Consider the following 23,895-nt stretch of genomic DNA (forward strand, 5'->3'; position numbering starts at 1 on the left):
CGGCGAATCATTTTCTTCTGAATAGTTTTAAGGATTTTGCTATAACGAATGACTATGGTATAATACATGCAGTCCAGATCGTGACAGTCACGGTAAAAGACATGGTCGCATTTTCGGTTTTAATATGATTTGGCGCTCAATTTAAGTATATAATATACAGCATCAAATAAGATCATGAAGTCATGAATTTAAACGCGTAAATTAATTAGAGACAGTACAAGAACTAGTCCATAATTTGATGTAAGAGTGATTCCAATATAGTTTATAAGCCAATATTTACAGAATGTATATCTTGATATATCTATATAGAGATTAGTTCCCTTGCAAGTATTTTTTTCTAACGCCATTTGTTTTTAAAAATCGACGATTTAAAAATATCGTACAATAAAAAAATTCAAGCTATAATAGTAGAATATACATACGCATACTTGCATGTTTATTCATTTTAAATAAATCGCGCTCTCGTGTTTGCGCAAGTTCTCTTTCGCGTTCCTAAAATGATCACATTTTGATAAAATCCGGGATATATTTGATACTTATATATGCTTGTATGTATGCATGACTTCCGTTGGCCTTGCGTTGCGCGATTGGCAAGTACCGACTGACCTGACCGACAGAGCGACGATGAAACGATGAACGACGTTGCAAAAGTTGCCGACGTCTTGCGGGAGCAGTCAGTGTAATATAGCGTGAAATGAAATCAAGTATATAAAAAATCAGGCTTTTTCCCAAGAAATATACTGTTTATCAAAATTTCCATTGCTTCTCTCTTAAAGCATTACGGACCTCTTATATAAAATTACGAAATGATTTCTTTGCAATCTCACAATCAGGTATGTATATAAGTCTATTATCATCAAGTAATACTTGAACATTTATTTTATAGCTCATTTAGTGTTGCTAATCAGAAAACTGGCGTTAATCTTGATTGTCAAGACTAGAGATGTGATAAACTGAATTTAAATTCAAGGTCCCAAGTTTGTTAATCCTATCTGGTCTTATAACCTTCAGTACTCGACTGTATTTTTATACTCTTGAGATTAGCAACTTGCAAGTTTCCTTTGTATCTTGCAATAATACAAAATAGCTTGACATATATATATCAATACACTTGATGTGTGTATATATATATGTGTGTGTGTGTGTATATATATATGATATATATACAATGAACATTGCAATTCATGTTTCGCAATTCGTAAAACCTGCCAAATTTTTTTTGTTTTCTATATTTTTATGATATAAATCATATACTTGTTGTCATTTCTATCATTGCTTGCGTATCATTCTAAAAACAAACTTCTGTATGAATTAAACATTCATAGGTACTATATCATCTGACCCAATTCACTTCTGCTATTACACCAAGATCGGCCACACCATTGTCAGCTCAAGTAAAGCAAAAAAATGATTCTATAAACAAGAAGACTGAGGATATACTTTGTCAAAGCAGTTTTTCGGAGGTACAATGTTGCAAAAGTTTGGTTAACATGCAGTATTTTATAAATTATAAATTGACCCTCATTATTCTTTTTGTCATGTTACAGGCGGTTAAAAGCTGCAATGAATTAGCCTTGGATAAATTAAATATACAAAATTTAATAACTCCTTTGAGGATCAGCAGAAATGATGTATGGGATATCTTGGAACAGCTCTCTAAAACAGAAAGTTCTGAAATTGGAAGAAAAAACAACAAATGGAAGGTATCCTATGTTTCTGGTTCTAGCTTCGCAGAAAATAAGAGAGGCTTGTCTACATCGCAACTATCTGATAGTAATCAGCTGAAAACGGTTTATTTTTTTATCAAACCACAACGACGATTTTTACGAAAATTTTGTTCTTTAACAATACACCCCAATAGTGCAGCACAAGTTAGATATTTCAAAACAGACCGTAGCATTAAAGCTGAACTTGATCGAAATCCTACATTAAGTACTCGAATACGAAAATGGATTGGTTTAAACACCCAATCAGTAAGTTGAGAGTGTATTTATCAGTCATTATTGTAAATAAAAACCACATATTTATCTTTTGTTACTTGGATGTTAATAAACAGGATAGCAAGCTGGGAGAATTGTCTGGTGATGAGGCAATAAGCAATGCAGCAAATAGAGAATATCGGGATATAGAAAAATTGAGTAAACTGCTAGGCGATAAGTATGCCAAACTTGACGAACCACAGCGAATTAAAGTAGCTTTTGGTGAAGGTTACCTAGCTGGCCGAAATCAAAAACCTTTTGGACGAGTATACAAAGTATTAAAATTTTCACAGCAGATTATAACAACTGTTATAGTTCTTATAATTTTTATTTTTTTTATAGGTGCGTATAAATGTTAGTATTACTTTTGATGTATACACATATTTAAATTTAATAATTATCATATAATTAATTAACTAATTCAAGAATTGTTCTTTTTAATCTAAAATCCAAATATAGACATGCTTTTGCAAAAACATTTTATGATAATTATTATTATAATTATCTATTACAATATCTATAAGTAAATCATGCAATTAAATTTTTTCTGGACTGATTTTCAGCAACAACAGAAGGAAGTATGTTCAAAATGAAACTTGGGAATAAGTCACAAGTCGATCCAGAAGAAATTAATGTAAAATTTAATGATGTAAAGGGGGTAAGTAGCACTAGAGACTCCTGAAAAATTGTTAATTTAAAACACAGATACAAACAAATTTATTTATCAATTTCTTACAGGTAGAAGACGCCAAGTCCGAGTTAATGGATGTTGTGGAATTTTTGAGAAATCCTGATAAATTTTCAGCTCTTGGTGGAAAATTGCCGAAAGGAGTATTACTTGTTGGTCCACCGGGAACAGGTAAAACTCTCTTAGCTCGAGCCGTAGCAGGGGAAGCTGGTGTGCCTTTCTTTTATGCAGCTGGACCAGAATTTGATGAAATATTTGTTGGTCAAGGAGCCCGTAGAGTAAGAGATTTATTCAGTAAGTATCAAAATTGGTTTTTTATTTTGCAAATATTGCAATGACTGGTTTGTGTTTAACCAAAATATATTTTTCAGAGGCTGCCAAGGAACATGCTCCTTGTGTAATTTTTATAGATGAAATAGATTCAGTTGGAGCAAAACGTACAAATTCTGTTATACATCCACATGCTAACCAAACTATTAACCAGCTTCTTTCAGAAATGGATGGGTACGTAAACGGCTTTTTTTTGCTGTCTCTAGACAAGTTATGAATGATAATATGATCCCATCTGTTCACCTAGATTTCACCGAAATGAGGGAGTAATTGTAATAGGAGCAACTAATAGGCGTCAAGATCTCGATAAAGCGTTATTAAGGCCTGGCCGTTTTGACTCAGAAGTTACAGTAAAAGCACCAGACTTGATGGAGCGCAAAGAAATCATAGATTTATATTTAGGAAAAGTTCTCACTCGCGACGTTAATGCCGAGCTGTTAGCAAAACGAACTATTGGATTTACCGGTGCCGATATAGAAAATATGGTATGCCTCTTGAAATGTTGAATCCGACAACATGTACAACCACTAGTTGTTAAATGATGAATTGCCATTTTATAAAATCATTGTTTCATCATAGATCAACCAAGCTGCCTTACGAGCTGCTATTGAAGGTGCTGAATATGTGACGATGGATCATTTAGAACGTGCTAAAGATAAAGTTATAATGGGACCTGAAGGTAAAAAGAAAATTCTAGACGAACAAGAAAATCGTCTAACTGCGTATCATGAAGGAGGTCACGCACTAGTATCGTATTTTACGAAAGATGCTGTGCCTTTGCATAAAGTCACAATTTTACCGCGAGGACAAGCATTAGGATATGTATGTATATCAATAATTTGCTGTACATAATATTTAAACCAGCAAGATTTATAAATCTAACATGTTTCGCATCCCTAGACCCAGTCTCTTCCCAACAAAGACACACATTTGATGACCAAAGCACAAATGCTTGCAAGTATGGATGTGTCTATGGGTGGTCGTGCCGCAGAAGAGCTTATATTTGGACAAGATCAAGTTACATCCGGAGCTTCAAGTGATTTTGTGGTAAATACTTTTGATGTAATAGTATCCTCATTTATCAAACACACACTTGAAAACAACTGGATCGATTATTTTTTTTTAGAATGCTACAGCAATTGCAGAAGAAATGGTTCGGGTGTATGGCATGTCGGAAAAGTTTGGATTCAGGGTAATTAGATATCCAGGAGAGGAGGGTGGTATCGATTACAGTGCGAGCACAAAAGAGTTAATTGATAATGAAGTTAGACGACTTTTACAGGTAAGAAAAGAAGCGTAGAATAACGTAATTCAAAAATTTAACTTGGAAATTTTTTTTTCAAGGAATCATACGACCGAGCTAAAGCAATTTTAAAAAATCATAGTAAAGAACACAAGCTATTAGCTGAGGCATTGTTAAAATATGAAACTTTGGATGCAGAAGATGTCAAGACACTCGTAAGTGGAAAAAAATTGCGACACGAAACTGCCAACGATGTGAACCGAACGGTCGTCGACGTACCGAATAACATCATGTAAAATATATATTGTTTTGGACCGGTGTCATTATTTTCGAGAATATTGCTTTACTTTGATAATTTCATTTAACTCTAGACTGCTTTTTTATTAAAAGAAAAAAATTATTCAATCTTGTATAATAACGGAAAATATGTTGAACACATTCCACAAGTACACTTGCAAAATTAAAATGATATACATTTCTCTCTATATTAATATGTTAAATTACTTGAACAGTCTAGATTTCAGGCAACATCATATCATTATATCTTGAAAGCACATGTTCTCTTTCTAACCGACTTGACATCATATACTATAATAAAAAAGCAGATTGTAGGTCATTATCTGCGTTATGCATATATAATATAAGTCTAAATCAATTACAATCTATTTATAAAAAAATTAATTTAAAAACTGTTTAAACCATTGAAAACTATATATATATAATTTTTACAGTTAAAAAAATGTAAATCATACGTTTTTGATTACTTGTTTATAGTTTCAAAAATTATTAAAGCAATAATTTAAAAAGAATGATATGCTTTTTATGATTTATATATATGATAGTTTACTGCAAATAATGAGGCGTTTTCATTTTCAAAACAAGTGTTCATCTTTTTAATAACTAGTTAGTAGTACCCTTTTTAACCGACCAATCAGACGACAAACCGAACAGATAAAGTGATCGAAACTTTTAGGTATAGAATTACTTTCAAAAAGCTCCTACTTAAAAACTAGAACAAGTTAATGATTTTTGGCTCCAGAAACGTAATAATTGATTTGGATCTTGTTTCAAAAACAATACGTGCATTAATTTTAGGCCATACAATATTAACGTTTTATTTATCATATATATATATATATTAATTATAAATTATAAAAAATTATATATATTTATTTATTCATATATATATTTATATTTCTTAGACTTAGCGTATTCCTATCTACGTTTTTTCTACCTCAAGAACGTTATTCAACTATTATATTATCACTACTCAAGTTTACAATTCTATAAACATTCGTGCAAATTATCTATTGCCGGTGCTTTTTTAAAATTCATTTTATAATAAATTTTTTGTCTGAAAATTATTGATTGAATGGTCCAGGAAAAATCTGGCTTTTCGCAATACTCGTAACAACGTTGGATTCTAGCAGTTGTTTTTCCGAGTTCATGGCCATGATTTTTACAGATTGTACGTACGATTCGTTTGGAAAATCTAGATACATTTACATAACTTGGGGTCGCTGATTTGATGCTTCGACAGAATGGCTTAAAACTGCAAGAATGCACCAGATTTGTTCTACATTTTTGACTTGGCATCAGACATACATACATTCGTATAAAACAATCAAGTAAAAAATAAATCAAATAATCAAGAGAATATGTACATTTCCATACATATCTATAAGCACTCATGCAAATATCACAGTTTACTAAATCATCAATACAAATAATAATAATAATAGGTTTCTCATCTTTGCATTATATTATCAGTAGCGCATGTTCGTACTATATAAATAGAATGTGTTTTGTACAAACACAAATATTCGACATTCGTTTATTTTTTCTTTTTTTTGTTTGAAAAATTTCTTTTTTAAAGCTCAAAGTACGCTATTTGTTATGATATAAAGGTTGACTATATTCGCTCAGTACGTGTTTAAAATTTCAAAATTAAAAGTTTATTGAAAAATGTGCTATTTTGTTTAAAAATAATGCCTATCAAGAATTATATTATAATATCAGACGCAAGTGCGTTGACTTTAGCTGTATGTATATTATATATGCAGCACGTAACACTAATATGATGGAAATAAACTGCTTTTTACGATTTATTATAAAAATACAAATGAAAAGTCTTCGAGAATTCGCTAGCTCATTCAACGGCTTTCGCATTTGGATCACAATTTTCGATGCAGAGCAATGGTCCACATTATATGCAGCCGGAAGACGAAATTTTGAGACAATTTTTTTTCAAAACTACGCCTCTTTAAATCATTAGATTTGCTTAACTTTTTTTTTGTTTTACGTATTAATAGTAGTCAAGTTTCATGATGGACGATTCTAGCGTAAAAAAGAAGTGATAAATATTCTAGAATATGACAACTACTTATAAAATAGACAAAAATTATTTGGACATACGATTCAGTTCTATATAAGTACAAGCAGAAAATAATATTAACGTCTTAGTCACACTCGTTTTCTTTTTTTTTGTTTTTATTCTTCGGAGAATTATCTCCTTGCCAGCACAAATTAAAAATATCTTGAAAGATTTTGATCACTTCAATCCTTTTTTTAATCAAAAATTTAATACTTTTAAAAAATATATAAATTAATAAACAAGTTTCCCCAAGTCAAGTAAATTGAATATATTGCTTTGGATCTTGGTTAAATATCAGATCTGTAGTATTCGATGAATTCAAGAACAAAAGAGTAGACGATAACTTACGGTCTACGACCAAGACGTTTGTTGCAATCGATTGCGCATAAAAATCATGGTAAAAAATATCTTGAGCAAATATAATCGTCATACTTGTGATGCGGTCTAATTTATAACAGATTGAATCAAGTTTTCAAGATTGAAGAGCATATTTGATACACTACAGCATATAATTGTATGTAAATTCGTATCCGAAGTATCAATAGCTTTTCGTTTGCGTTTCAAATATTTTATAACGCACACGAAATAACTGGCTATAAACTTCTAGAAATATACTAGAATAACCGTTAACTATAAAAATTTTGAATTATATATAGATCTGCTCTTCGTCTTTTAACATAATAATAAATTATTTCTTATTCCTCTTTCATCATCTTTGTCAATGTTATACTGACACTTTTTCGCTTTTCTTTTCAAATTTCATGTACACTTTTGAAACACAACAACGACGATTTTTATGCTATTCTATTATATTTCAAACAAAAAGTGATTTTCTAAAACAAGCTTGAAATTCTCAAGAATAGACGATCACTACCAACAACAATCAAGTCATTCATTAAATTGAATTAAAAAAAACCTATTACTAATTAAGAGATTTTTTATATTATAAATGTGAATTTGTTAGGTATTATTGAGAAAATAACAAAAACATTCGAATCTTCACGATTATAGTATCAAATATAAAATACCACGGCTAAATTTGATAATTTCAAAGGAGATTTTAGTAGGTATGAATCAAACAAAGAAACAATCTGGACGACTCTATTTTTTAAAGTCGCTTTAAACGATAAGGCATTTTTCACAAATATTACATAATAAATTACGTACTTTAGAAAGGCTTTATATTTCATTATTTTTTGACGACTTGTGCGGAGATGTGCATTTCAGGTGGCGTACGTCACAACTAGTTTTTACTTTGCATAGCCCTCGTCTACAATGCGGTTGAAATTGCAATAGCCGATTAGGATTTGGTGCGCGTTACTACTCGATAATTCTATAATCCGACTTGGTATTTTGCTTTATAATCGCCACTACTTTATATAGATCGCAAGAATCACACTTAAAGAACTAGGCACGACTCGGCTCTTTTTTCATTCAAATTGAGACGAAATCGCAACAACTATTTTGTTGGATGCACTTGTCAAGTTTCGAAAATGACCATATTAGTTCGAGTTACGCGTACGATTATGTATAATGAGTCACGGTATGAACTCTACAAGTGCATCTTATGGGACGCATCTACGGAAATTAATTTCAAGTCATAGTCGTGCATGTTGTTTATCTACTTTTATGTACTTCGGCCAAAAGAACCATAACACTAAATTAATAGGATTTAATAAACCGCTTGTGCAACAATAAAACCCTATTATGCGTTACGATAATTTCAGCGTTGTATCCTATGTATTGCAAATTCTAAATTTACTTCGGTAGATATATATATATATACGTTAAAATGCCTAATCTCGCAACCTACATCTTCATACAATTGTTGCAAGGGCGTTCAACCCTGATGATTACACAATTACACCAAAACTAAATAATCGAGTCTATAATATGTGGTACGTCTGTGAAAAACGTAGTATACACAATTAATTTTATCTTGAGACAAGTTCAAGTGCAATTTGCTACTCTCATTCGTCATTATCAATCTGAAACACTTCCCAACAATTATAGTTTAGCATGCTCTTTTTTCATAACGGTCGTCACGTTGTTTTGCACAAGTAGCTATTTTGCTCTGTACTTTTCAATGCTACTCAACATTCATTACAAGCTGTCATCAAAATTCCGAGATATGCATACTTTACAATCAGAAATCTTTGTTTCTATTTTATTTTTATTTTTCCAACTCTTATTTGCTGTCATTTGTTATTTAACGAGAACTTATTGTCCTTAAACGCCGCGAATCATTAGAGCACATCTTCGTACCAACCCTAGTACTTGTATTGATGCACTTCGATTATCGAACGTGAGTTAATCCGACTAGATAAAAATTAAAATTTTTTATTTTTATACCTCTATTTAAATAGTGTGAATTTAAATGACGCGCAGCCAATGGAATTTTTCAGAACTCAACTACTCACATCACATTACATTAGCATTTATTAAATTTTTTCCTTTTTTTTTCAACAACCATTCGATATTCAAGTATTTATATATGTATATTAACCGTAATGGTACGGATAACGTGAGGGTTATTCACAAAACAAAAAGAGATAGAATGAGAATTATTTGGTCATTTTGAGTTGAAAAATTTTGGTACAAAGTTGTTTGTTTTTAAGTTTTAAATCAGTCGATCACATCGGAACTTGTGTCTTTCTGTACAACAGATTACACAGTCATCAATAAAATACATAATTAAAAATATTTTGTCCAAAATATACTATTATCAATCAAATCTCTTTTAGTTTGAAAAATTGCCCTGTCAAATATAGTAGTACACAATAAAGTATTCAATCAATTGAGATATATAAAAAACCTACTTAAAATAAATCTGTATAATATAATATGTGAGAATTTTTTAATTTTAAAAGCTCTTGCGATTTCCAAGTTTGTATTTCTATTTTCACTACTAAATCAAATGATCAATATGAGTACTTTATTTATATTACTTTTGAAAATGAGGTAATTAAACAAACAAAATGTTGGTTTAGAGTGCAAGCACTGTATTATTTAAAAATCTTTACAACAGATTTTATGCAAGACCTATTATGGTCATTTTACAAAGAAATTTTTTCAAGGACTTGTGTGATATTAGAAATAATTCTCGATAATACTATCGAATTCTAGACCAGCCGTTATAAACAACCTGTCGCTAATTTTGAATCATTAAAAAAAATCTCTTATCGCTCGATTACGATCAAGACATGATTATTTACTAGAAAATTTCAATGTATAAATATTGGATTCGAGGCATAATGCTAACAAGAAAAAATTAACTAACAAGACGACATTAAAAGCTGGTCCCTATCTCTCGAAACAATGAGCACTTTTAATGAAGAACTTGACAATTGTCATATATAATACAATTTAAAACCGATAAATTTCATTTTTTTTTTAAATTGTCGAATATTAAAAACTCACTAGCACATTCCAAGGAATGACCTCGGTTACTGTTCATTAAAAGTCTTAGTCCTCAGTGATTTGATTCCACAACTTCTGTAAACAAAGGCGAGAGTGCACCGACATCCTGCAGGCCCTCGAAATTACCGAGGGAGCCAAGATCATCGGTATCGTCGTTCGTCATGTCGGGTTCCAAGAAATCGCCCACATTGCACTCAACGTTAGTGGGACATACGTTGCCAATATTCCCAGTCTGACTGTGAAGACTCAGTGTATTGAGTGTCGGACTAAACAGCATTGGCTCGTTACTCTCCGTCCAAGTTTCCTGCTGCTGTAAATTATGCAATGGCGTTGTCGGGTATGATTTGGAACCGTTACTATCTTCCGGATATTGAACCGTGAAAGAGGAATTCGGTATGGGCAAAGGCGTGTTTGGATAAGAGCGCGAATGCAGAATCTTGGGAGCATTATTTGATGCAGAATTCACCCAAGTATTGTTACTGTTACTGTTGTTGTTGCCTGCAGTATTTCCATTTGTCCAGTTAGCCAAGAGCTCGCTGCTGGAACTCTCCAAAAGCGCACGATCGTTTAAACTAGATAAAGAATTCATCAATATCGGATCTGAAGTTTCAGTTCGCTCCTTGTCAGTAGAGCTCTCTGTCAAGATTTCGGAGTCTTGATTTAGCATGTCAAATATGTTATTCAAGTTATCAGGAATCATCTCTTTGTCCTCCATAAGGAACGGTTGACCAGCGGTGACTAGTGGATCTACCTCAATCAAGTAGCTCGTGCTATCGCACTGGCTTATCGAACCAAAATCGTTGAATTCACTCGGAACTGGCGTTGGAGCTATTGAACTATTGGTAGACGGATTAAAACTGTGACTAAGGAACGTTGGCGTATGATGCGATGAGATTGGCGAGAGAAGAGCAGGATTCACCATCCTGTGTAGCGGTACAGATTGAGAGCGAAAGAGCTGGTCCTTGACAAACTGCTGCTTTTCGCTTTCACTTTGCAATAAATCACTAATTTCTTGATCGGTCGGTTGATGCTTCTGCTGCTGATAGACATTCTTGATTTCTTGAAGATTTTCTTGGCTTGGGTAATTGATGAGCAGTTGAGGCTCTTGAGAAGCGAGATCAGTGAGAAAGGGAGCGCAAGGTAGATTTTGCGACTTGGGCACTGGATCCTGCTGAAGAGATTGCAGTCCAAGTTGAGAAGCTTGAGACGCTTTGTTGTTGACGGCAAGAGGCGAATGAACGTGCCTATTTATTTCAGATCCTGTAGTAGGCACAATAAAGGTTTCATTTTTGTTGCTCGTGAAAGGTACGTTACATGATATCGAGCGAGAGAGAATTTTTTGCGAGCCCCGAGACCGACAACTTCCTTGCAAATTGCTCCTGGAACGTGGCACTGGCGTGTTTCGAGGTGACACGAAGGGACTAGCATTCGCAGAATTCGATTTCGAAGCACGTCCATTGATGGGGGATTGTGGACCAGGTGAAATGGGCGTAAAGTTGAAGATCCTTCGTCGAGTGTTGGGGCTTTGCGGGACGGTGTTGCTGTTGAGCGCGCTTGCATTGCCTCCATTATCCTGAGATTGCTCGACGGTATTCGTCTCGAAACTGACTCGACGTCTTGTATTAACGTTATTGTTTTTATTGAGCAGAGTCGGTAGTATCAAATTGTGCTTTTGCAAAGTTTGTTGCTTTTCGTTTGCGACTACGCTCTGCAAACTATCTTTTTTGGCCGGTAATACTGAATCTTTCAGATTTTCTTGCAGAATGATTCTCAATTGGGATACTTTGTCCTGCCTAGAGGCCAATTCTGTTTCAGCGACAACTCCGCTTAGCTCCATATCCGAGCTTGACGAGTTGCTTTGCTGAAAATATAACATCAATTCTTCTTCCGGTTCTTGAGAGTTATTACCTCCGTTCAAATAATCATTGAGAGCATCACTGTCGATGGAGCCAAGCTTGCCTTTTACGCTGGCAAGACTCGAGTTCTCTTGCAAGAGGCGAATTTCATTCTCTGTCAATAAATTCGTTTTTCTCGGTAAATCAGATCCGTTGGAGTAGCCGTTCGACTTGGAGTAATTGTTGGAACACAGAGATAATTCTTTATCACAGCTTTTAATGGGCTGATTGACGAGAGGGGCGACGGCAGCTTCGCCGGTAGTCTTGTTGCTCTTGGCGGCTTTCGGATTATTAGCTAGTATCACTGAAATCTTTGCAGACTGCTGGTTTGAAGCTGAAGAGAGCCTAGATCCCGGGGTTGAAGACCGCGTTACGCTTTCCAAGGCATTTTGCTGAGCCTCTACAAGTTTCAACTGCTTCTCGGGACTCGATTCGCTGCTGGCCTGCAGGGCTACACTCGAGCTTGCACGTTTCCGCGTATATTTTGTCTTTATTTCTCTTGGCGAAATTGCGCTATCACTCGTCACTAGCCTAGAAGTGCTACTATTTTGCTCGTCTTGAATCGATTGTACCACTAGATTATCACAGTTGGACTGCAGGGAGATACTGCAGGATTGGTTGTTGCTTTTAAGAACTTTCTTCTGTCGGCCGGCTGAAACGACGGCTGTTGCGTTTATTTTACTCGACGCGTTTGTACCTTGTGCCAGGTGATTCACATTAGCTTTACCCTTTTTACCTTTTTTGTTCCCACTTCCGACGCCCTCGTTATTCTGATCAACAGTTTTCTCATTGTTTTGACTCTGAAAAATTAAAAAGTCATTGTCACAATGAACATCACTATGCTTCTACACATACTTTTATTATTTGGAAGACGAATATAATGAATCACCTGCAAAACATTTTCAAGATGTCGATGTTTCAGATCGCGCACTTGCTCTCGTTGTTGAAGTTTCCGCTGCAGTTGAAGTTGAGCTTCCCTGAGCTTTCCCATCTTTACTAAAGTAGGCGTTGCTGGTAATCCTGGACTCTCATCTGCTGCAGTTAATATTTCCACATTGTTAAAAAATATATAGGTATGTAATAAAAACCATTTACTTGAGTGCATTCAACCAGTTCAAGTACCATTTTTCTTACCAACCTTTTTTTGTCACAGGTTGAGCTTCTCCTGAAGCACTCAGTATACAAACAGCAGCCAAAGATCGACTATCAACATAAAGATTGTTAACAAGATACTTTCCCAAAGCACAGAGTGTTGGAAACTTGGTTTCCAATAAAAATTCTGCCCATTCCCGAATGATTGTTGAAGCAGCTCCCAGCATTTCTTCAGTAACATTGTGCTCTGCATCTTCACCCTGCAATTAAAAGCATTTTTTTTTCTAATTCCATGATCTTGGTCATTACTTTTAAATCTTACCACTTCTGTAGCGGTTGCTGAAGGTAATGTTGGAGGGTCTAGCTTGATTCTCTTTCGCATTCCAGCATAGCAATACCGAGAATTGCCACGGGTACCCAGTCTACGAGGTCGAACCCGAGGATAAACTTGTTTCATGACTTTTCCAAAGTCAGCAGTTGAAAGTGGCTTCATGGAGTTTTTCGAACAAAAGATACTGAAATAAGATTTAATTTAATTTCCTAGTTGGTATTTGAACATGAATAATGAAATTATTGCAAGCAAATATTGTTACTTGTATTCATCGTAGACTTCTTGCTTTGGTAATGAAACTTCTGGATCCTCCTCAAGGTGTGTTTTAATCCACATTATGGTCTGATAAATCTCATATCGATTACCCAGTGGATTCAAAGGTTGCCTCAGAGGATCCACGGTACCATTGGGATTTGTCAGAGATATTGGAAGCTTGAGGTAAAGCAATAACTTCTCTTCCAATTTCAGCTGCTCAACTTGAGAAAAAATATCATGCACTCGAGATCTTGACTCTTCGCTGTGATTTGAAAAAATACAAATTTAATTGGAAGAATGTCCCCAAGCCAAGCCAGGATGAAGCAACAAGTCATACCTTATGCTGTCCTCAATCATGAGGCGTATCTTTTCATTCTTGGCGGCAGGAGTATGATGAGCCAGGCTGTTCAATTTGCTTGCCCTGAGGATGTCGTGCAGCAAGTCCGTGGTAGGGTAGCCATTGGCAAGGGAGGGTGAGGGCGAGGGCGAAGGCAGGACAGACTGGGCGGAGGGGGTGATGCAGTTGACTCCAGTAAGCCTTGGCTGCTGCTGCAGGTGGAGCCTGGCATCGGTGGTGGCCTGGGCATCAGCCAGCATCTCGAGCTGCTCTTTCTTGACTCGAGCAGCAGCGGGCTCGAGCTTGATCGGCGTCGAGCAGCCCTGGCTCTGGGCACTCATGGCGCCGGCTCTTTTTCGCTCCCTCCTCTCCGCTCCGGTAGCTCCAGCTACTCCGGCTCCCGCCAGTCCGGACTATCCAGGTTAGCAGCTAGCAGGTGACGAGGACGGCGAGCACAGTGGCAGCCAGACGGGGCTCGCCAAGCATGTCGTCCAGGATAGCTGCAGGTGCAGTCTCGGCCGCAGGTGGATAGCGGCGCGCCGCCTCCTCGAGCCTCGACGAATACAGGAAGAGCCGAGCCAAGGCTCCATTTACCGAGGCGCTACTCGGGCAACCGTTTTCTGTCACTCGTCTCCCTCTCTCTCCCTGTTAATGCCGTGCTTGCGCGCTCACTCTCTCTCTCTCTCTCTCTCTCTCTCTCTGTCTCACTCTCGCACTAATAGCTTCCTGCCTTCTTTCTTATGGCTCTCACGCGGAGTCCGCTCGCGCAGGTCCTTGTGGGGCTCACTGGCCTCCCGGAAGCGGCTGGGACATGGCTGGGAGCTGCCTGAACGACATGGCTCAGCTGTTCCTCGCGCGCGCGAGGCTCAACAATAGCACCAAGCAAGCAGTCCGGGCGGTGTGTTGTATGCCCCCCGATCAATCGCGGAACTCGTTCTAGATCCCTGGTCCTCTCCTCTCGGCGGTCCTCTCATCAACGGACTGGGCGCGCACGCATACACGCATACACGCTCACAAGAGACGAGGAGACGAGCCGATGTGAGCGTGGCCCGCGGCGCTGGCGCCTGCGGCCTGATGCAGGCCTGTCTACTCGACTCGACTCTCGAATCTCAATTACTTATAAGATATATATGCTGGTGTCTTGAGGCGCAGCGCTGCGACGCCCGACGGAGGGTCGGGTATCCGCACTGGGCAGCTGGGGCCAGGCGTCCAGGAGTCGATGCACCGCGCGTTCGGCACTCGGACGGTCAGCGCTCAGCGCGGAATGCATCGAGTCTCGCCATTTTTACGCGCGCGCGCCGCGGTCCCTCTCTCCCTAGCTCCCGCGAGTCCGCCGTATATGTATACACCGCACATATATATAGGTATATGTATTTACTTATAATAATCGCAAGAGTCCCCGCGGCCTGCATGCACCGGCTTGATTTCGCTGCGCAGGATTTCGGGCGTTACTTGTGATAGGACTGCGGGCGAGCGAAATAAGGCCCCAGCAACTCCCGGGGAGAGCCACGAGTCGGATTATGTATATATTAACGCCGGCGATCACTAGACGGTACCAAGGTCCGAAAGCGCGTCCCGGTGCGCGAGAATCACTTGCACCCTGCATGCCACCGATCAATTTTTGACACTTGCGGTCGTGCGCGCCAGCGTCACGCAACACTTGCGCGCCGCGCGCGCTCATTTTACAAGCCGGGAATTCTGATCGAATGCGCATCAGTCTTTTTTGTAATTTTTTTTACGTTTCGAGTACTTTTCTACATTTATTAGGTTAAATACCTCAAGATATGTCAATTAATTACTCTCAATCGTCCAGCTCTCTCGATATAGCATTTTTCGCAACGCCGGACCGAAACCAACAATAAGTATGTATATGTACCATTATTCCCTCGTGATGGGACCAAACGCAGGGAATGTGGTGTGCTTTCGGCCCGGTGTTGCGAAAAATAGTATATATATAAGTATAAGGTACTTGATTATTATAATGATGAATGAGATGCCGAGTATTTACTTGGCGTTTTCAAATCTGCAGATCTTGTTTCTTATTCTTGCACATTATTAATTTATGAATCGTCAAATAAGTGAGTGTTACGTTCTACTATATATTTATCTTTTACAGTAAATACTTACAATACTTATCGTATTTTTTATAACTTGCCAATTCTTTATCAATTTCATAGAGATATGCGTATACATATAACGGATAAAGGACAACAGAATGATACCTATAGATAAAAGATAAATCTTCAAATTAAGTCCTATATATAAAAGCAAAATCAAGATGATTTCAGGTAATAAGCGCTAAAACATCTGAACCGCATGTGCTCGTGAGTTGATTTGTATGTAGCAGTATATCTATATAGCATTAGCAGAAAATATACGAACCGCGAGATATACCTATATCATGTATTTATATTGATTCCGGGCGGTACTTTCGTTTGTTGAAAAAAGTACATCCTAATATAGCGAATACTAATGTAACTATTGGATTCCGTTCTTATATAACTATTGTTGAACAAAAGATAAGATTTTATCGAAGGTAAATCTTGTAATATATTATACTTTTAAAAAATTTAAGTCTTCTAGAAAACATACATTTCATAACCTAAAATGTCTCGAGTCGGAATACGGTTTTTCCGAAAAAATGTTGCAAATGAAAGTAATTTTTTGTTTGTTCGTGCTTATTCTTTCTTGACATGCAATACATTTATGTATTATTAGAATTACTTGAAAACTTGCAAGTTTTTGTAATTGAATTCAATGCATTTGGAGGTTAAAAATGAAAAATGATGAAATTTCGATAAACATTTTGTATTTACATAACATACAAATTTTTAATTTTGTGTTGATGTGTTGAGTTTTTACCCAAGATTTATATTTATAAATGGGTAAGTTATGGAATAAAAACTTGTTTATTTTTTTTTCAAATTTTTAAATAATCCAGTTTCTAAATTTGTACATAAAACTCTATAACTTATTCATGGTAAAATTATATTATTGGTATATAATTACATGTATGATATTTTTTTATTTCAGGTAAGAATTAAACACAAAAATGCTTCGATATCCAATATTAACAAGAAGTAGCTGGCTAAAAAGTCTGGGTGTGAAGAGTCAATCCAAATTTAGTACTTGCAGTGTTTCAACAAATATTCAAAGTGTTCTGAAAGAGAATAAAACAGAAAGGAATCATGGTGGCAACTTTAAAGAAGGTCAAATCCTTCATGGATTCATTGTTGACCAAATTACTCCAGTCAAAGAAATGTATCTCACTGCTATAAAATTGACGCATCTTGGAACCGGTGCACAATATCTACATCTTTCTCGAGATGACAGCAATAATGTGTTTTCTATTGGATTCAGAACAACTCCAAAAGATTCTACAGGGTTACCACATATTCTTGAACATATAACTCTCTGTGGAAGTGAAAGATTTCCATGTAGAGATCCTTTTTTCAAAATGCTAAGAAGGTCTTTGGCAACATTCATGAATGCTATGACAGCACCAGATTATACAATGTATCCATTTTCCACACAAAACTTTCAAGATTTTCAAAATTTACAATCCGTTTATCTGGATAGTGTATTCAAACCTAAACTTCGTGAGTTAGATTTTCGCCAAGAAGGTTGGAGAATAGAGCATTCAGATCCAAATGATAAAAAATCTCCTATTATATTCAAAGGTGTTGTGTACAACGAAATGAAAGGGGTATTCAACAATAATCAAAATATTTTTGTTACACGCTTATTGAATTCAATTTTGCCTAGTCATACGTACAGTGTAATATCAGGTGGTGATCCCTTGGAGATTCCTAAATTGGAATATCAAGATTTGGTCAACTTTCATGCTACACATTATCACCCATCCAATGCCCGCTTTTACTCGTATGGCAACTTTCCACTAGAAGACCATTTGAAATTTGTAAATGATAAATATTTGTTTTTATCTGACAAAATCGATACATCTTCTACCCAAGTGCCATCTGAAAAGCGGTGGACTGAACCCAAAAGAGAACATGTTCTATGCAGACCTGATCCGCTAATTGCAGATCCTAATAGACAGAATTCAATAGCAATCGCTAGTCTTTGTAATGATATCAATGATGTGCAAGAGACTTTCAATGTGTATATTTTATCACAATTATTACTGGATGGACCTAATTCTGCTTTCTACAAGAGCTTGGTGGATTCCAATATTGGTACAGGATTTGGTCCCATGACTGGGTATGAATCGCAATGCAAGGATACTATTTTTATAGTAAGTTTACAAGGGGTTCAAGAGCAAGATTTCAATAAAGTAGAAAAGATTTATAAGGAAACAGTGGCTCAAGTAGCACAAGAAGGGTTTAGTCAAGATCATATTGATACAGTTCTTCATGGCATTGAATTACAAGTAAAACATCAAACATCAAACTATGGATTAAATTTGCTTTTTAATCTGTCTCCCTTATGGAATCATGATGGGGATATTATTAATTCAATGAAAATAAATGATGCTATAGCAACATTCAAAAAAACTATTCAAAGAGAACCCAAGTACTTACAATCTTTAGTTGAGAAATATTTATTGCAAAATGGTCATCAACTTACACTGACAATGTCTCCTAGCCAGGACTATGAAGCACAGCAGATTGCTGCTGAAAATAAACTTTTGGAGTCAAAAATCAAGAATTTAACTCCCCCCGAACTAGATCAAATTTATGAACAAGGACAAATTTTACTATCTGAACAGGAGAAAGAAGAAAATATTGATAGCCTGCCTAGTTTAAAAATTGATGATCTCAAAAAAGATGTAGATAGATATGATATGATAGATATTGAAGTGTCCAATGTGCCTTTGCAAGTGGCAGTACAACCAACGAATGGAGTATGTTATTATAGAGGTATAATAAATACTCAGGATCTTCCAGATAATTTGAAGAACTTGCTACCTGTATTTAACAATGTAGTTACCAAAATGGGTACTGAAAAGTATGATTATCGAAACTGGGATAGAGTTGTACAATTGCATACTGGAGGATTAAATTTTTCAAATCACATTGCTGAAATGAAAGATGATTCACATAAATACGAAGAAGGAATATTAATAAATTCTTATTGTCTTGATCACAATGCAAACTCAATGTGGGAATTGTGGGAAGAGCTATTCAATGGAGTAAAATTAACTGATCTTGCAAGATTTGAAACTTTGGTGAAAATAAGTGCAGCTGATTTAACTAATGGAATTACAAGTGCAGGCCATTTGTATGCTATGAGTTCGGCTTCAAGCTTGGTGTCACCTGTAGCCAGATTAAAAGAGAGCCTTTCAGGTTTAGAATATATCAATAGGATGAAGTCAATTGCTCAGATGAAAGACATGTCACTTATACTCGAACAAATACAACAAATTTCTGATCAAGTTTTGAAAAAATCACATTTGAGATCAGCAATTAATTTAACAAATGAATCAAAAGATGATATAATAAATGGCATGGAAGCTTTTTATGGGGCTATAAAAGGCTCAACAACAACTAAACATGTTCTTATATCAGAAGATGATCCCATCAAATCCAACAATAATGCTGTGCATCATGTTCTTCCTTATGCAGTAAATTATGCATCAAAAGTAATTTTAACTGTCCCCTATCTTGATCCTGAACATGCGCCCTTACAAGTGCTTTCCCAGTTAATTTCATCGATCTACTTGCATCCTGAAGTGAGAGAAAAAGGTGGTGCTTATGGAGGAGGTGCAAGCTTGGGATCAGATGGTTCCTTTAGGTACTACTCTTACAGAGATCCCAATTCCACACGTACATTAGATATATTTGATGGAACTTGGGACTTTCTATCAAAATACAACATCTCTGACAGTGAAATTGTGGAAGCTAAATTGGGATTGTTCCAAAAAATTGATTCCCCTGTAGCACCAGGAAGTCGTGGAATGACTAAATTTACAAATGGTTTATCTTACGATGATATTCAGCACCATAGAGAGCAAATAAAAGCTGTGTCTAGAGAACAATTGTTATACGTGGCTAAGAAATATTTGAGTCCAGATGCAAGCAATGTTAAAGTTGGAAGAGCATTGATTGGTCCCCACAACCCAGATTTGAAATCAAGGCATTCTGAAAATTGGATAACTTTAGATCAAGAAGAACAAAGTCAAGCTCAAGCTGTCAAATAAATGAAATAATGAAATAAATGTTATTATGTTGATGAGTTGATTAATAATTTTGTAATTTATAGAATGTACAGAAAAATATTTGTTAAATAAAATTCTTTTTTTAATAAATTAGCAAAAATTATTATAAAACTCCTATAATTTTTAAAGGCGAAACCGTAAATATAAATAGTAAATAAATTCAACAAATATAATTACAGAATGGACAATGAAGGTGACAGTCTGCTTGAGTATTTTAAAGAAGCAATTATTTTTTTCAAACAAGTCCAATGGCTTTATAATATGCCTGTAACAAAAATATTATTAAATGGAGCATTAAATTTATTTCCTATTGACTGGCTGAAAACTCTAAATAATTTGGAAAATAATGAATTGAATAGTCTAGTTGTAAGAACAGAAATACAGGTAATTTTCTCTTTTTCTTTGATAAGAAATTTATGCATATTTGAGTGGAAATTAATTCAACTTTTTTTGCAGTCAGACTGGCCAGCCTCATTAATTGATTTTGTGACCTCTTGTAAAAAATTGAATAAATTGCCTGGTCCTTGTAAATCAATTTCTCCAGTCAAATTACCTGATGCATTTTTGAAAAAATTGAGTATTAAAAAACAGCATGAAATATTTCATTTGGCACATCTAGTTCACAAGCAATGTAGCTCTCAAAATCTGTCATGTATTGTTGATCTTGGATCAGGTTTGGTAAATGTTGAAAAAAAAAAAAATTGAACCTACTTGTTAATGATAATTAGACTACTATTTTTTCTAATTATAATCATTATTATATTTTTTTATGATGTAGGGATACATCAGCCAGCTTTTAAATCATGTGTATGGCTACCAAGTTCTTGGATTAGAATCAAATGCACAAAATGTACAAACTGCAAAAATAAGGCAAAACGCACTTTTTCCTGAATCACTGTCATCTGTCAAATATGTATGTAGCAACGTAACTAGGGATTCCGCAAAAAGTATAGAATTACTTTTGCAGCAGCAATTTGGTGAAACTGGAAATATATGTCTTATTGGCCTTCACGCCTGTGGCGATTTAAGCGTGTACATGTCCCAAGTATTCCAAGAGATGAAAAAAGCTCAGCTTCTTGTTCTAATATCATGCTGCTACCATAAATTAACTCTTTCACATACTCATAAAGATTGCAATAGTAGTGAAGAATCGGAATATTTTGAATATTTTCCACTGTCTGAAACTTTTATAAAAGCAATCAACATTACAGAAACAGATGTTGGAAAATTTTTTAGAAGACCATTTTTGCGTCTAGCTTGTCAAGAAACATCAGATCGGTGGAAAACCATGTCTCTAGAAGCTCACCAAGAGCATTCGTTTCACGTTCTTGCAAGAGCTATTCTAGAGTTGTACAGCGCTGAGAGTAAGTATTCATCATAGACTCTATTGATTTGATCAATAACTCGAGATATAAATGTAATTTATTTCATTCTCAGATGAACTTATTTTGAAAAAACTCGTCCGAAAAGCTACAAGAAAATCCCAGTGCTCCAAATTTGACATTTATTTGCAGGATTGCACACAACGGTATTCGTATGTAAAACAAATAGGCGATCAAGAAATTGGGATTCCTTGGGATGAAAAAATGAGATCTGCAATAATGGCTTTGTGGAATATCAATGCCAAGCAGCAAAAAAACGTAGAATTATACACTGCCTTGCAACTTATTCTACAAAATGCAGCCGAGTCTCTAGTTTTGTATGATAGATTATGTTTTTTGAAAGAGCATGGCTGTAAGACTAGTATGCACTCAACCATGGACAGATCGTTGTCACCAAGATGCTATGCCCTAGTGTCAACCAAGAATCTAAATGATGTACAAATATCAACTAAAACGTGAATAACATTTATATTTATTTTACAATTTAACAAGTTATAGCTACAGTAAAGGAGTATTAAAATTATGTATAAAATACTATATTATCGACCATAAGGATGAATTTGTGAAGCAGCCTTTATATTGGTTTTAATAGCACTTGGAGCTTTCCCCATTTGTCCAACTAGAAAGAGAAAGAAAATATTATATATTTTATTCTAAAAAAGTGTGCATTGATCAATGATTTTGTTTCAATTATAACTACCCATGGGTCCTTGTCCTGGTTGTTGTGGTTGTCCTCCTGGTCTTCCAACCATCATGTTACCTCCAACCTGATTTACTCCAGGTTGAACCATTTGTGCAGCATCAGACTAGAATTTTATTATTTTTATTAAAATTACATGTTTTAAAAATAGTGCTATTTAAATTTTTTCTAGTTTAATCCTCACCTTAAGACCTTTTCCATTGCCAACTGCATAGACAAGTAGGTGGGTGTCTGCTGAGCTACTTGTTTGAGTTTGTGTGGTTCTGGAACCAGTTTCACTTTCCCACTCTTCACGAGCTTTATTAGCAATATCCCACACATGATTAATTACCTTGTTGTACTGTGCTACCTGTTTCTGAAAATGAATGTAAATTAATTGATCGGAGCTGACTTGGGTTTTGACTAGACTGTTCCAATCGCTGAATTGGCATTTGCAAATATAATATCAAAAAGCAGTAGATACAATAACATAATTTGCAACTGAAAATGTAAAACTGTTAATACTGCATGGAGCGAATGGAACATATACAAGCAGTTAATGCTAACTGTAAGATAGGAGCTTACATTGTAGTCCTAGATGTTGTTTAGTTAGCATATCAACAGAAAAAAGTCATCAAGTTACATAATGTTTATTTATTAGAGTCGTAGATAGTAAAATTAGCATCTTTTATAATGATTGCAACAAGATGCTGGCTTGAATATATTTATTAAACTTATTATGCTACTTTGTTGAAAATACTACATTCAAATAAAGTAGATAACTGTAATAGTTGTTAACTGTTCTACTTTTATTTCATATTTTCAATAGAGCAGGCAAATATATCTATTTTTTTTTATTATAATAAACAATTTTTAAATAAATATGTCATAAAAACAACTTGGACTACTTACATGAGATGCATCATAAGTTAAATTGGCAACTTTAGCCTCGTATGCTAACATTTTTGATTCAACTAAAGGATCTGGTTTAGTTCTTAAATAATCTGGAACCAAGTCATGGGCAAATGTTGATATTCTTCCCTCAGTCATCCTCAGCAACTCTTCATCTTTTTCAGGACTCAAATGCAGTGGAAGTACAGTCAAGTTTCGCAAATTGGGAGCTTTTTCATTGCTCAAGATTTTAGACAAGCTTGTGAGCTATACAAAATTGTTAAGTTTTAGTTGAAAAGAAGAATAAACTCCAGCATAATAAGTCAATCAAAATATATTTACTTACATGCCCAGATATCAGAGCAAAATTATCGAGGAAATTTGGCCAATTTAATGTCTCGTATTCATGTTCAACTTTGAATATCATTGATGCTATAGCTGACTTTAAATCATTGACTCTCATGATTATCGCCTCCAGGGCAGAATCCAACTGCTTCTCTTCCCTCTGCATCTTGAAATTCGATCTAGAGAGAAAGGATAAACAAACACGAGCAAATGGTTAGGTTATGATAATTTGGTTGTCGCGCATAAAACAGTAATCACAATATTTTCTGTTATAAATACAAGAGCTGTATATCTTGTAAGATGCTTACGTTGTATTTGAGAAGATTATAAACAGGTTTTGATCATTTTTTTAGTATGATCAATTTTAGTAAAGCCAAAGAAACGCAATATTATGTTCGCTATACTGACGCTATGATGCACCATGCACTGTGCACACAAACAATGACGCCATTTTCCCTTTTTACTGGCGCATGCGC

General features: G+C 35.4%; 5 protein-coding genes across 11 annotated transcripts; 3 read left to right on the forward strand and 2 right to left on the reverse strand.

The window, feature by feature from the left end:
* The first annotated feature begins 542 nt into the window (after positions 1 to 542).
* On the forward strand, positions 543 to 6,370 carry LOC100122938 (ATP-dependent zinc metalloprotease YME1L). 2 transcript variants are annotated; one of them, XM_031922637.2, is made up of 12 exons: positions 543 to 833; positions 1,326 to 1,463; positions 1,548 to 1,973; positions 2,057 to 2,321; positions 2,543 to 2,637; positions 2,718 to 2,961; positions 3,039 to 3,171; positions 3,245 to 3,482; positions 3,577 to 3,819; positions 3,898 to 4,044; positions 4,124 to 4,279; positions 4,342 to 5,046. In XM_031922637.2, exons 1-12 carry the CDS (start codon positions 807 to 809, stop codon positions 4,534 to 4,536), a joined length of 2,307 nt encoding a protein of 768 aa, XP_031778497.1. In that variant the 5' UTR covers positions 543 to 806; the 3' UTR covers positions 4,537 to 5,046. The 2 variants fall into 2 exon arrangements, with proteins under 2 accessions (XP_031778497.1, XP_031778496.1); XM_031922636.2 differs by having other exon boundaries at positions 566 to 833; positions 2,057 to 2,333; positions 4,342 to 6,370.
* Positions 6,371 to 8,852: 2,482 nt separating this feature from the next.
* On the reverse strand, positions 8,853 to 15,224 carry LOC100678426 (DNA-binding protein RFX7). 3 transcript variants are annotated; one of them, XM_031922632.2, is made up of 6 exons: positions 13,945 to 15,224; positions 13,615 to 13,869; positions 13,347 to 13,536; positions 13,068 to 13,281; positions 12,819 to 12,964; positions 8,853 to 12,729 (listed from the first exon to the last, which is right to left on the reverse strand). In XM_031922632.2, the coding sequence occupies exons 1-6, from the start codon at positions 14,283 to 14,285 to the stop codon at positions 10,087 to 10,089; spliced, it is 3,789 nt and encodes a 1,262-aa protein (XP_031778492.1). In that variant the 5' UTR covers positions 14,286 to 15,224; the 3' UTR covers positions 8,853 to 10,086. The 3 variants fall into 3 exon arrangements, with proteins under 3 accessions (XP_031778492.1, XP_031778491.1, XP_031778490.1); XM_031922631.2 differs by having other exon boundaries at positions 12,819 to 12,961; positions 13,344 to 13,536; XM_031922630.2 differs by having other exon boundaries at positions 13,344 to 13,536; positions 13,945 to 15,223.
* A 1,041-nt stretch (positions 15,225 to 16,265) lies between these two features.
* On the forward strand, positions 16,266 to 20,212 carry LOC100122960 (presequence protease, mitochondrial). Its single transcript, XM_031922634.2, has 2 exons — positions 16,266 to 16,480; positions 16,978 to 20,212. Exon 2 carries the CDS (start codon positions 16,997 to 16,999, stop codon positions 20,102 to 20,104), a length of 3,108 nt encoding a protein of 1,035 aa, XP_031778494.1. The 5' UTR covers positions 16,266 to 16,480; positions 16,978 to 16,996; the 3' UTR covers positions 20,105 to 20,212.
* A 90-nt stretch (positions 20,213 to 20,302) lies between these two features.
* LOC100680004 (methyltransferase-like protein 25) lies at positions 20,303 to 21,963 on the forward strand. The gene is made up of 4 exons (XM_031923795.1): positions 20,303 to 20,506; positions 20,579 to 20,800; positions 20,901 to 21,486; positions 21,560 to 21,963. Exons 1-4 carry the CDS (start codon positions 20,303 to 20,305, stop codon positions 21,961 to 21,963), a joined length of 1,416 nt encoding a protein of 471 aa, XP_031779655.1.
* On the reverse strand, positions 21,954 to 23,880 carry LOC100114670 (mediator of RNA polymerase II transcription subunit 8). Of its 4 annotated transcripts, none has more exons than XM_008211632.3 (7): positions 23,728 to 23,880; positions 23,421 to 23,598; positions 23,096 to 23,341; positions 22,769 to 22,777; positions 22,389 to 22,553; positions 22,205 to 22,310; positions 21,954 to 22,123 (listed from the first exon to the last, which is right to left on the reverse strand). In XM_008211632.3, exons 2-7 carry the CDS (start codon positions 23,583 to 23,585, stop codon positions 22,044 to 22,046), a joined length of 771 nt encoding a protein of 256 aa, XP_008209854.1. In that variant the 5' UTR covers positions 23,586 to 23,598; positions 23,728 to 23,880; the 3' UTR covers positions 21,954 to 22,043. The 4 variants fall into 4 exon arrangements, with proteins under 4 accessions (XP_008209854.1, XP_001608087.2, XP_008209855.1 ...); XM_001608037.5 differs by having other exon boundaries at positions 22,389 to 22,559; XM_008211633.3 differs by lacking the exon at positions 22,769 to 22,777.
* Positions 23,881 to 23,895: the final 15 nt, after the last annotated feature.

The sequence above is a fragment of the Nasonia vitripennis genome, chromosome 2 (assembly GCF_009193385.2).
Source record: "Nasonia vitripennis strain AsymCx chromosome 2, Nvit_psr_1.1, whole genome shotgun sequence".
In the NCBI taxonomy this organism is placed as follows: domain Eukaryota; kingdom Metazoa; phylum Arthropoda; class Insecta; order Hymenoptera; family Pteromalidae; genus Nasonia; species Nasonia vitripennis.